General features: G+C 35.9%; 1 protein-coding gene across 1 annotated transcript in view; it reads left to right on the forward strand.

Annotated features, from left to right (window-relative positions):
* The first annotated feature begins 1,124 nt into the window (after positions 1 to 1,124).
* CNTN6 (contactin 6) overlaps positions 1,125 to 13,567 on the forward strand; it is a 90,704-nt gene continuing 78,261 nt past the window's right edge. The window contains exons 1-2 of the mRNA XM_074835664.1: positions 1,125 to 1,206; positions 8,339 to 8,514. Of these exons, the coding sequence (XP_074691765.1) occupies positions 1,139 to 1,206; positions 8,339 to 8,514 (244 nt within the window). The 5' untranslated portion in view covers positions 1,125 to 1,138. The remainder of the gene's footprint in view (positions 1,207 to 8,338; positions 8,515 to 13,567) is intronic.

A 13,567-nucleotide genomic window follows, 5' to 3' on the forward strand; every position in this document is an offset into this window, starting at 1 on the left:
CTGAAGGATGGCCCAGTGGCTAAGCTTTAATCAAGGATCTGGGATTGTTTATTTGTTCTGTCACTCATATTCATTTACAGCCATGAAAAAATCACTTAATCTCCATGAAAGTTTTCCTTGCAGAAACCTCTTAGATTTTGAGGAAGAAAATGGGTCTCCAACCCAGCCTGTGTGTCTGTTGTCCCCTTGTGTTTACATGCTGTAACTAGACTCTGTGGTCACCATGAGGATAGAGATTCTAGTGAAAATGATGATCAACCTTTATTTAATACTATATCTGTTTTAAAAGAGCTCAAATGAGGAGGGAAAAAAACCCCAACAAACAAAAAGCCACAAACCAAACCCTGAAGCCAGGCCAGCTAAAATATACAAAAGTAATATATTGAAGGATGTGAAGGGTTAAAGGAGAAGGAAATGACTGATTCCTTTAGAAAGTGATGTGATCTTCTGGAACCCATCACCAGAAAGAGAGACCAAATGGCAGTGGAGAGGAAAGCCCAGGACCACCGTCTCACCACAACATACCTCCTGACCTAGAAGCTCCTTGCTGGTCTGCTAGAGGTCCTGCCTCTCCCTCTCCCATGGCATGCACTCTCACCTACTGTAGCAAAACGTCTGTGTTGCCAGTTTGGCAGCAGTCAGTGAGCTGCCTGGCTTTCAAAGGCTGACGTGAGGTTGACACATCCACTTCACCAGGCAAGCAGGGAGGTACAAACACCAAACACAGAAAGCCACAACTTCACCCTTTCCTGCTTCCAGTCATGATCTAAAGCCCAAATATGAGGTAGATGGGGGATATTTAATAGATGGCCATATAGCTTCCATAGGAAATATGCAAAGAAGCTAGTCTTCACTGTCACTTGCAAAATAAATCACCAACACCCGGGACATGCAATTTTATTATCAATCAGGCTTGAAATATTTCCTCCTTAATAGTCAAATGTCTGGAGGTGGATTCTCTGTTGAATATAATATCAGACCTTAACTTTTGACCGAAAGCAAAGGACACCAAAGGACACTTTTATGTGTAAGGACACGCTAAAGATATCTAATCTTAAATTACTGTTTTTCTTTCACAGGGGAAGAAACCCTTCATGGTCCTATTTTCACGCAAGAGCCATATGATATCACTTATTCCATGGGCTCAGCAAATCCAGAAATCCTACTGAACTGTACGGCTAAAGGATATCCACTCCCATACTACAGGTGAAGCCAACTTTGAAAAAGTATTGTTTCACTGTAAATCTTTTAACTGTGTTTTAATCAGTAGTACACCATCATACATACCTCAAAACGTACTGAGCACTCCCAGCGAGAGTATACATAGGTATAGTAAATTTGAGGAATAAAGGAAAAATATTTTTGCTAGTCTACTCGTAAGAAAATTAACACAGGAAAAAAAAGTACATCATTGAAAATGGCCTCCAAAGTATTTTAAAACATACAAAATTACTTCTGCATCCACAGAACAGCTGTGAAAATGGAAAAATAGAAATGCTGTGCATCTCTATTTGATAAAACTTTCCATACATCAATAAATGTTTGTAAAGAAAAAGAGCAACAACTTTGCCTATTTCTAATTCTAACATTTCATGTATATATTTATAGTGTTTATTTAGAGAAACAGCAACACACAGCTCTGATATCTAGCTTACAATACCCCATAGACTCACTTAATAAAACCTTGGTACATAGGATTGTTTGTTTATTCAATAACTATGGACTCATCATTTAAAACATAGCTTGTTGCACCAAGGATCTGGAAATCTGAGTAATAAAAGCTGGAAATCTGGAAAAAAAACGACAGGGTGCTTTCTTCAGAAAAGAATGAGGAAAATAATGGTCTGGGAAAAAGAAATTAAAAAAAAAAATCATTCATGCAAGACGTGAAAGAAAATTGTGTCCTATCAAATACTTAGACGGTATTTATTCAATACCTTTTAACTGCTCACACAACAGTTTCCTCTGTAAAGTAGCACTACTAGTTATCAGCTTGGCTTTTGTACTTCATGTATTAATTAGTTTTCAAATATTGTGCTAGTAAAGGAATACGTCATCTCATTTTCACAGTGTAACTTCTATTCCTATGAGTAGAAATCCTGTCATTTCCTATCCCATTTGTTCTTCCTGTTTTCTACATGAACATCTACTGGTTCACGTCATGAATTTCAAGTCTTTCCAGCTCATCCATCCATCTGCTTCCTCTCCATTTATACAGGCAACTTCCTCAGAGACCTATAAAAATTATTGACTCTTGTATTTCAACCATGGACTCCTCACATGCACAAGTAGTAAAGACAGCAGGTTTCATTAGGCAGGAGAGCTATGAAGTCTCCTCCCATCATATATCTAATACTCATTTTTCTCTTTTTCTTTCTACCTGTTCATTAATTAGATTCATTTTTTTCTTTGCACGATAAGGACATTTTGCAAAGACTCAGTTACTCTAGTAAGACGAGATCAACATCTGGGGATGGATCCTGAACCATCTAGGTCAATTAGAAGTTATCAGACTATCACTGCTGCTATTACAATCTGGGAGCTTTTCACCATGACTTGAAAGGAATGGGGAGTCTTCAGCACTTTTCTTTGATTTCACTAGAGCTAATGCCAGTTTTGTCAGATAGGGATTCAGCCCATATATTTAAAGTTCCAACAATTTTAGATAAATCAAGTACAGTATGAAATTTTAATCATATCCTTTGTTGAGTGATGGAAAAGAACAGCAAGGACTACTGCAAGGTTTTTCTTTGATTCAGAAATACAGAACCAGTACTACAGGAATAAAGTTATGTACAAGCTAATTTGATATGTAACACCTCTTACAGAAATAGGCTGATTAATACCTTTTCTTTACAGAAAAGATGCTTAACATTTCCTAAAAGTTTTATTTTATTATGTACTATATTAATCTTATAGACTCAGAGAATATAGTAGTAACCTTTTGCAACTTCATTTCAAAATCTTGTGTGTCTAACAGCCACAGTGCAAGAATTGCATAAGGGCTAAGTAATAAAAAATGAGAGACACTGATTTGCTGTTGGACACTGTAGGAAGTAACAGAAAACATAGGTCTGATTATGATGGAAACAAAAATATGGATAGAAGTATCTCTAAAGTCAGCACATGTGTTAGGAAATCTATGTAAATACCCTGAAAAATACCATTTTATCTATTATGCCTTTTTCTATAAAGTCAAAATTTTTATATCAGGTACATTATGTCAACTGTTTCCCTGTGTGATGTTGGTGATAAATAAACATAACCTTTCAAATCAGATCTATAATTGTTTGCATTTAAGCTTTTCTGTCATAGTTGGTTGAGAGATTATCATCAACTAACTTCTGTAATGAATTTTACTTCTTTTTCTGCTTATAGCCTATCCATGAATTATCACAGTTCCACAGTTTTCTTCCATTAAGTCATTCAGTTCAGTACAGCTAGCCTTCCTCCACACTGAAAAAAAAAAACCAAACCAGAAAGAAGTCACCTAGAGCCTGCCAAGCAAGTGTTTTCTGCAGTATTTTGACATTTCCTGTTTGGTGTCAGGTGCTTAGTTCTCTTTTTCTGAACTTATATTCGCTCTCCAGAGTAATCACATAATCTAGAATTTCCCTGCAAATTTGAAATTGAGGATTTTATTCCCTCAATAATCTTCACAGAGAGCAGTCAATTGAACAAATAAATAAGAAATCCAAGGAAAGAATAAGCATTATTCACTATAACAATATTTTCATATTTTAACATAACATAGAATGATGCAATAAAATAAGATAAAGAGATTCAAATTCAATCTAAATCAAAGTACCACAGAAGATAATTGTAACAGACAAATAAAAGTGAGGGGAACACAAGCACAAAGTCTACGATGATTACAAATGACATAAAGTATGTTTATAATCATTGCATAAAATTGTAGAATGATTCCCAGTAACCCCAAAAATATATTTGTCTTATTCATACCTTTGAAAAACAAATTACAACGCTGCTATAGTGTACTTGTTCACTAAAATGTTGTCCCTTGACTCACTGCAGATTCTGCTTCAAAAGTGGAGTAGAATTAAAAGTGCCTTCAACCTCTGTTGTCTTGTACACAGTCAATAGTTTTTAAACTTTATTTTCTTCCTTTATGGAAATACTGTATACTAGGGGGGTTTGCAAGGTTTTTTCCCAATTACAAGAAACTCTCAGGTGACCTGGTAGGACATTTGCATTTGAATTCAAATAATCTAAAAAAACGTAGAACATAATGAAGACTTAAAAAAATATATATTTTTATTATAGCAGTACACTGAAAAGATAATTCATTAAATCACGTTTGCACATATCCACACAAAAAGTAGTAGGGAAAGATATATACAAGTGAGAGCCTCTAGCTGTGATAACTTTGGTAAAAAATCATGACAGAGCCATGTGTGCTTTGTAAAACTTCTAGGATTTTACTTGTAGAGCTGGTGAAAGCTCTTTCAGCTGGAAATTCTAATAGTCCTAAATGTAACTTTTTTTAAAGGCAAGTAAAACAGATTAATGAAATATTGCATTTGAATTTATCCAAAATATTTGCACATTGCCTAAGTGCAATCTTTTACTAATTCCTTAATTGCTTCAACATTGATAGACTAATAGTTTCTCTGAAATTGATACACCTTCACATTTCATTTCCAAAAAGAAGTCACATCTTCTGAAAGAAAATGTTTCCTTTTTCTAAATAGTTTCTATGGAACAATACTCTTTTCCAGAAACATTAATCATAGAAATGGGACTCATTTAATTATAGCTACTTAGACGTTACATATCACTGTATATTAACCTTACAGATGTGATCAGAAATTATCCACTTATCAGAAATCATAACTTTATGTCAAAAGTGAAAATATTCCTTACCAAAATATCAGAGATCATAGGTGACCAAACAGCAGTTTTATCACCCTGAAACAACCTTCTTGCTCTGAAGCTCATTATCAGCCTGTGTAAGTGTTCACAAGACAGGTGCCTCATGTTTTGTTTTTGTTTTTTTTTTTTTTTTCTGTAAAGTGGCAGCTCCAGGCTGAGGACTCTTGTCTCCTCCGCTCTGCTGGATTTATTTGATCATGAGTTGGGTGTAGGGAGATGTGTCGGGATCCTGGTGTCAGTAGACACATGCCCCAGAAGAAATTCTGCTCAGAGAGGATAAGGGAAGCCTAAACATCAAAGAAACCTGTGGGTACGCAGCTTAACAGTCCACTTGTGTATAATGAAACATATTGACTTTTCTCAAACAAGTCCTAAGAATATTTCTATTCTGCAAAGATCTCTAATATTTCACCATTTTTACAAGTTTTATGTGCTTCTGTGTTCTTTGAGCATTTTTAGCTAGATCAATAGTTTTTCAGTGTGAAAACATGATAGAAATTCATTATATTTTTTACACAATTCTTTTATAAGATATTACCCTAAAGACAGATTGCATAATTTGCAGTTGCATTGTAAATACACAATACTCACATATTCATGTTTATTAATAAATTCTACTCCTCATTTTTATTTGCTTGAAGATGGAGGTTATTTGAATAGCAAATAACGTATTGATTAAGTAGGATAAATAAGAGGAAATCATCATATATTACAAGTTTATCCTTGTATCAGTGATTTGACTGCAGTGTACTTTAGAAGGAACTTCCCAATAAGTACAGCATCAAAGATTTAACATAAACCATGGCTTGGAAGAATACTGATATATTCATATATTCAAATGTTAGGATAAATTGGTAACAATCTAAGAAAAGAGAACATGAGAGAACAGATCACCGCTTGCTTGAGATCTTTAAAGCAAGATGGGAAGTGGGGGGAGGTCCCACATATGTATGTTCTGAAAGTCTTTAACTTAATGAAGAATTTATTTGGAACATTTAATAACTGGTGTTCTATAAAAAAGTTAGATTTTGAAGCAAATAGAACATGATAATTTGTTCTATGAATTCATAAAACACACAGTTGTGCTTTTTTTCAGTTTTGGACATATCAATATGATTTGAGAAGTCTTACATTTCTAGAGAACTAATGAATTAAGCATCAGGATATAGCATATTTTTTTAAAGTTTAAGTTCTGAAACAATTGTTCCAGGATACATTTCCTATAACTGATGTAAAGTATATTGCAATGGTTGCATGAAGAAGTTCACAAAAATATATGTGATCTCTGCCTTAACAGGCTTATGTTAAAAGTTTCTTAAAATAATTATTCTAAGATTTCTATGCATTAGAGAGCATACTGCAGAACACACAAAGTTATTAAATCATTGTCTATCACATGAATTCATTAATTCAGTTCCTTCAGTGATGTAAACCTATTAATTAGAAAAAAGCTCACACCAGGATATGAACCCCTGATCTATATGCAAAGTTTAATAATCATTGTACCATGGTGATTAGAATGATTATGGGGATACTGTGAAGAATTCATTTGCGGCAACTAAGCCAATAACTTTGCATTTGTTTTGAAAAACAATTATAGAGCTTAATTGGGAGCCATGTAATGATGACAGCAGTTATTTCAGTGATTGATTTTGAAATTAAAGAGAACTGACAAACTAAATACCAGAATATCCTATATTAGAAAACTGAAAGGTTTAAACAGCATGTACCATAAGTAAAGCTTGAAATATGGCAAAATCCTAACACCAGTACAGACTACTGCTTCATAGAACAGGCTCATGGATGGGCACCAGCTAAGATTTTGCTCATGTCTGGGGAAAAAAAAAAAAAAAAGCCAAAACACCCCAAAACAACAGCAAAACCCTAGACCAACTAAAACATAAAAAATGAAAAGAGCAGAGGTATGGAAAGGTCAAAAAAAAAAAAGCTGCAATTGCTAGGAAGGCTTACTGATGGTCCATTGTTGCATCTAAATTTCTTAATGTTGATGCATTCGTCAAAACGGAGGTAGTGATTGACAGACCCAGATAAATTATTTAATGTTACTAGAATTTGGTCACAGAATTCAATTGATTTCTTATTTTAATCAGTCATTACTCATCTTTAAAAACAAGCGCCCACTTGAAAGGTCAGGATCCTTGCTTCCTCTGTACATATTTGTCAAGATTTCCCTTGGAACACAGAATTGCATTTCACAGCACAGTTTGAAAATCTTCCTCCAAAAGAACAACTACCTGTGCAGTCTGATCTTGCAGGGAAAGGTCTGTGGGTGATAGAAGTATTGTGCTGTATATCCAAGTGAGATCTTCCAGGAATATAGTTATGGTGCAAGTTTGCTTCAATTTGTTAACTGTGGAAACTACCATCACAGTAAGTTCATCACTGCAAATAACAAGAAATAGAAATTTTTTATGCTGTGATCCTTCAGATAATTAACAAGGAGACAATTGCCCTCCTTTTGAGGCCTGCCATAAAGCCTTTTGCAAACCCAAAGTGAGCCATTAGCAATTCTGGTGTGGTCTCTGCACCCTATGGAGGGGTAGGCATCACGCCCACATAGGTCCACAGAAATGATACAGGTTGAAGTGATGGTTATGGTATAAAATTAGGAGAAGAAAATATGTGGTTATGCAGTTTTAGGATAGTTGACAACGTAAAGTGTGGCATTAACAAGCCCAAAGCTTGCAGATATCAGTGACTGAGGTCCTTTATTCTTCCTTTGGAGTTCATGTGGATAATGAAAACTCAACCCTTATGTGACTAACAGTTAAGCCACAAAATTTCCCTTCTTAAAACATACAATATTTATTTTCTTTGAAATTTTATTTTAACATTTGTAAATAGCTGTGTAACATTGCAGACACAATCCATTTTCTACTTTGTGGACTAACAGGAACAAATCATGTTTTAAAATAGCAGCATTCTCATCGTTAAATTATCAGTCTCAAACTTGCTGTATAAAAACTTCTCTCTCTGCTTTCATCTCTCCTCTGAAGTGTAATCCTTCCTGATCTATATCTCCAAATCATTTTTGTAACCAAATTTATGACATAATTTGCAAGAACTGTAAAGCACATTCAGGTATCATTTATATTGTAAAAAATAAGGTAGCTGTAGTCCAGGCATATACCATACTCCGAATTGGATGGATAACTTAGTTTGTATGAATAGCTTATAATTATTTTTTGTAGACATTTGGATGAACACTGGTGACTAGCATAAAGGCAGTAAAGATTTTTCAAAGAACAGAATTATTGATATAATTAAGATTGATGTAAGAAGCAGTCTTGTGTGAAAAATGATATAATTTTGTGATATTTAACTACATTTTTATCATTACAGGTATGCTACAGCACACTATTTAAGATAAATATGCATAGGCTCTGTAAATTATAAGCATAATTTGATTTTTTTCCCCTCAAAGGTGGAAGCAAAATGGCACAGATATTGATCTTACCATGAGTTATCACTACAGGTTGGTTGGAGGCAGCTTGGCAATCAATAACCCACATAAAAAACAGGATATTGGAACATACCAGTGTTTGGCCACAAATTCATTTGGAACAATTCTGAGCAGGAAGGCAAAGCTTCAATTTGCATGTAAGTTGGGAAGATCATATTTATTAGAGCATTATTTTCTGATTAATTCTGCACATGAACTGTAATTTATTGGATAATTAAAGTATCATTGGTGATTCTGCTCAAAAGGTTTGGCTTACTTCAGCAGTGCTTATTCTAAAAAAAAAAATCGTTCCTAGTAAATATTAATAACAAAACCAGACATCTGATGGCTGCTAGCCCTCAGGATAACAATAACTTTTAGAAAATCAACAGGTCAACGAAGATGAGTGCAATTATTTTCACTTAATAAAGGTGTTGCCACTTTTTAAAACAGTGCTATCTTTGCTATATTGCAGGTAGTTACAACTGGGGGGGAAATGTTGCAAAAACTTGGGCTATTTTCTATAGCGTAATGAGGTCTGACCGAGTCATAAAAACATTGTACCCCTAATTGCCATACTAATATTCTGTTACATTAACAGAGTAAGAAACACTCTTTTCCTTACAGAGTGTGCAAAATGGTGAGTTGTGCTCTGACGTGTTTCGTATTTCAGCTCGATTGGGTAGAGCATGTATGCTGTCTTGAGACGATTTAGAATTTATTTTAGGCTTGCTCCCCATTTCACTTCTTCACAACTTCACGATCTTTTTCACAATGTTTGTATGTGGTGACTGAGTTCTGTTAATGCCCTGGGGGGAAACAATAGCATCAACAAAAAACCTCCAGATATTACCTCCATTCCTTTTTCTTCAGTATAAAGGTCTGAGCTGTCTGTTGCTGGGAGAAAGCAATTGTTTTCAAACCTCATTAATAAAACATGTGTCTAAAGCCAACCTTGTGTCACTATTTCAGACACCAGCAAATGTATTAATTATTAATCTTGTTCCATTTCTCATAGCAAATTTCATGTCGCAGGGGTTATACAAAGGAGACATTAGAGGTCAGGATGGTTCACAGACTCTCTTTTAGTAGAGCTGATCAAACGGTATATCGTTAGTATCTCATTTAATAACGTTTTACTCTGACTTTCTCAAAAAGCTTTTGATTCCCAAGAGCTGGTCAAACATAAACAAAAATTTTGATTCATTATTTTGCCACTTTTTCTGAAACATCTTTGCAATGCAGCCTTCCTATATGGGGAATTATTTCAAGACCTAGAGATGAAAATTGTTTGAGAAAGAAGCAAAAATAGATGACTACCTCAAAATGGTCTATGGAATCTGTAATCCCCAAGGAACCAGGATAGGCTGGGAATGGAGCTGGGAAAAGATCTAAAGAAAATGGTTGGACTCCATGATCTTAAAGATCTTTTCCAACCTAAACAATTCTATGATTCTATGAAAACGAATGCCCTCAAACAAAGGCACAAAGAAGGTATAAAAAAAATTTTTAAAAGGGGAAAAAAAGGAAAAACAAGAGTATCTGTGAAAGAAAAAAGGCTCTGGTGACTGTTCAGCATATCATATTACTCAATTATTTCATCTTTTTCTGGAAAATTCCACCCCTGATTCAAATTCCTGGAAGCACTTTGGTTTCCCGTTCATGGCTCTGCCAGCCCATAGGGAATCACGCTGACTTGGTGCACCAGTTCTTGGGGTATATAAACAGCTGTTCTGGCCAGTGCTCCTTTGCATATTTAGTTGCATTTCCTTTCTATGGTTTTCTAAGTTCACTTTTACCTATCATCATTTCATAACCACATGAAATAGAAAATTGTATTGTTTTAACTCTTTGCAAGGAGAAGGGTTTGGAGAAAGCCAAAAGAGTGAAAGAAGGGAAAAAAAATCTTATGAGGAAAGCCTCACTAGTAAGGAAGAGAGAGGAGAAAAGTCCTTTGCCAGGACACTGGTCTATGTTTGTCTCTACATTCACAAATGCATCCCCAATAGCCCTCAGGGGAATGAAAGATGCTGGTTGGCACAGATGTGTCTTATCCTCAAGCTCTTGTTGGAAATGTGATCCTTTGGAAGTATTCCCTAGTATCCCCACTCCTGGGGCAGCTGTGGACCTGGGGTCTGTGCTCAGACATGTAAACCTGAAAGAAAGCACATGTGATTCTTGGCCTGTCTGAGGCAAAGCACATCTCAGTGTGATGCAGCTGATGCCACTTAGAAGCTAGAGAACCCGTTTGCCAGAAAATGGACTTTGTCGATGGCATTAAGTATTTTCAGCTGTTAAACACTAGTTCTTTAATATTCCGTGCTGATGAAGTATTCACTCTGAAACACTTAACTCACTAATAGCTTGAAGTCTCATACCAATATATGACAATCAAAATAGACTAAATATCAAGCAGTTCCTTTACATAGGCTTCATACCCCCACCAAGACACTTCCAAAAGTTACTGCAGGGAGCAGGTCACAACAAAGTTGCATTTTGTTTGTCCACAGCAGCAGACAAACCCACAGCTGCCACCATGCTTTAATCCTCCAGTCCATAACAGCAACCATATAATGGTAAATATATCCCATATTCCAGAAGCGCACTACTTTTCGTTAGCAGTGACAGATATTTACATCCTTTCCCATGCAAAAGAGGACAGACAAATTGAAGGTTGTCATTTACATTGGCAAACACAAACATACAGGAAAATTCTTCAGTTTAGCAGCATCACTGTGAAACTATGAATTTTAACTTGTCTTACAATAGAAAAAAAAAAGACACTACATGGGAAATCTTATAATGACCTGATGAGAACAGTGGAACAAATTACCTTGAAACAGTTATTTCACAGTGAACATTTTCGTATTTCTTATTTTCATGTTTCCATCCAATTTACTTCTTTGTTTCAACCAATACTTCCAGCTATATCTTAAAATCCAGGCAGGCAGGCATATTGATATTATGACATTTTCATTCAATACCTAACAAAATGGGACTCTTCCCTGAATTGGGCTGCCTGGCATATTATTGCAATCATCGTGATAAGTAATTGAATCAAGCCTATTATCCAAGTAACAGGGTTTATGTGTATTTGTCTTTTTACTACAAGGTAACTAACTCTGAGCTTGAGTTTGAATTAATGATACCTCTGGAAACCTATTGTACATCTCAACTTAATATGTGAAAAATACTTTTTCGTCTGTTCAAAGTAGTGAGCTCTCTGAGTAGCAAAATAAATGCAGTATGAGATTAGAAATACGTCTTCAGATTCAGCTGGAGTTTCATGCTTATCCTCTATTAAAAACAGAGCTGTCAAATGAAAGCTGCTGGAGAAATATTGTACAGAAGGAAGTGGCATAGATTATTAAAGCTACAAGCTGAAAATGAGAGACAGCATCAGTGAGAGAGAGCAGAGCAAGAGCACATAAATGCATTAGCAGAATACATAGGATGGCAGCCCTATGTTACTTCTACTTCCTGGCAAAGGTTTGTTTTGTCATAAATAAAGTTGAAAACTCCCTATAAATCCTGTGCTTCTCTTGCTACCCAACAAGCAGTACATTTTGAAAAGCTAACGTGTGTTTTGCAAGAGCTGGAGCTGTTGATCTGGATCTTGAGTCCAGTTAAAAAGCACTGGTGTCAGATCCCAGCTTGTGTAGCTAGACGCAGGGGTCCTCATGCAGATTTGAGTTTTGAGCTTTGTTCCTGAGTCACAACCTGCCACCCACATGGTACTTTCTCCCTTTAAGTACAGTACTGACATCCAGCACAAGGCCACCAGTAACACTTCATTTCTACATAAAGGGAAGGTCAAAGACAACTCCATGGGGAGTTCATCTTTGTGAACTATGCAAGAAAGTCAGCTTGAAGGAAGAGGTGGGGACACAGAAGGTTTTCCTTCAGGTTTTACACAACTTAGTTTCCAAACCAAAATAAAGAGTCTCGTGCACAAGCTTCACAGATGTCACAGGTTTTGCCTATCCTGCATGCACATGGGAGCAGACACCTCTGATGAAGCAGCTGCCCTGAGCCCCAAAGCCACCACAGAGCCTGACCAGGCACAAGCACAGAAGCTATCACTTCTGAGCCACAGACAGACATAGCAGGATCACTGTTGCATTCAAAACCCACAAAAGAAAAAAGCATCCAGGTTTAAAGAAGTATTTTGATCAGTGAAACTGGAGTTTCTCCTATTCTGTGGTGCCAAGACGCATTTATATGCATATTAATGAGGTGTTTTGCAAAAATCTATTTTTATTAGTGAAGAGTTTCTAAATTGCATTTCATGCCTTAAAAAAGACAAACAAAAAAACCTGTTATAGAGAACTGCTTAAATATGGCTTCAACCAGAACTCTATCCCAAGGCACACAGGGGATTTGTTTTAATTATTTCATCAGTTTTAAGTAAAAGTAACTGTGTGCAAACAACTGGTCTTGAGGGAAATCCCCATAACTAGCTGCAGTAAAACAGTCTGTCCAGGCCTTTTACTAATTCTTTTAGTTCTCGTACATGTCTATAACAGAGATATTAACAGATACATAGGAGAAACAAGAAGTGCAATTAAACAAACTAGAAAAAAAAAGTACTCCACCATGAAAAAAACCCATGTGTGAACTCATAACTATTCATAACTATTCAGGGCATAAACCCAGAAAATTCAGTATTAATTGAAAACATCTAGTTGCCTAGGGATCTTAAATTAGATTCTCAGTCAAATTGTTCTACCGTTCGGATAGACAGTTGTGATGTTTGCGGCTTTCTCAGACCTCAGGCCCCCATTATTAATCATGAATTCTGAGAAAAAAAGACAACAGTTTAAATTCATGAATAGGATTAGTAATTTTGTCCCAAATCACACAGGAGGGCACACAGTGCAGACATTAGACCACGTATCTAAAAGTTTCCCCCAGGAAACAGACCAAGGAAGGATTTTTCCTTGGCATTTTTGGGCTGCGACCATATTCATGTTTTTCAAAGGCGTGCTCAGTGGTTTTGCTTGGTGCTTATTCTCAGTAGCATTTTTCTAAATATATACATCCTCCCTCCTCTTGGCCAGTGATGATGTGCTCATAGCAGCGTGGATGAGAGATAGAGCACTTGGAATAAAATCTGCAGCTCCCAAGTGCTCTCACATGCTTTTTGTCAGATAGACAGAAGACGACACAGTTTTGCTGAAATAACAAATTAAAGAGGCAATAATTCCTCCT

This window comes from Strix aluco, chromosome 11 (genome assembly GCF_031877795.1).
Source record: "Strix aluco isolate bStrAlu1 chromosome 11, bStrAlu1.hap1, whole genome shotgun sequence".
Classification (NCBI taxonomy): Eukaryota; Metazoa; Chordata; class Aves; order Strigiformes; family Strigidae; genus Strix; species Strix aluco.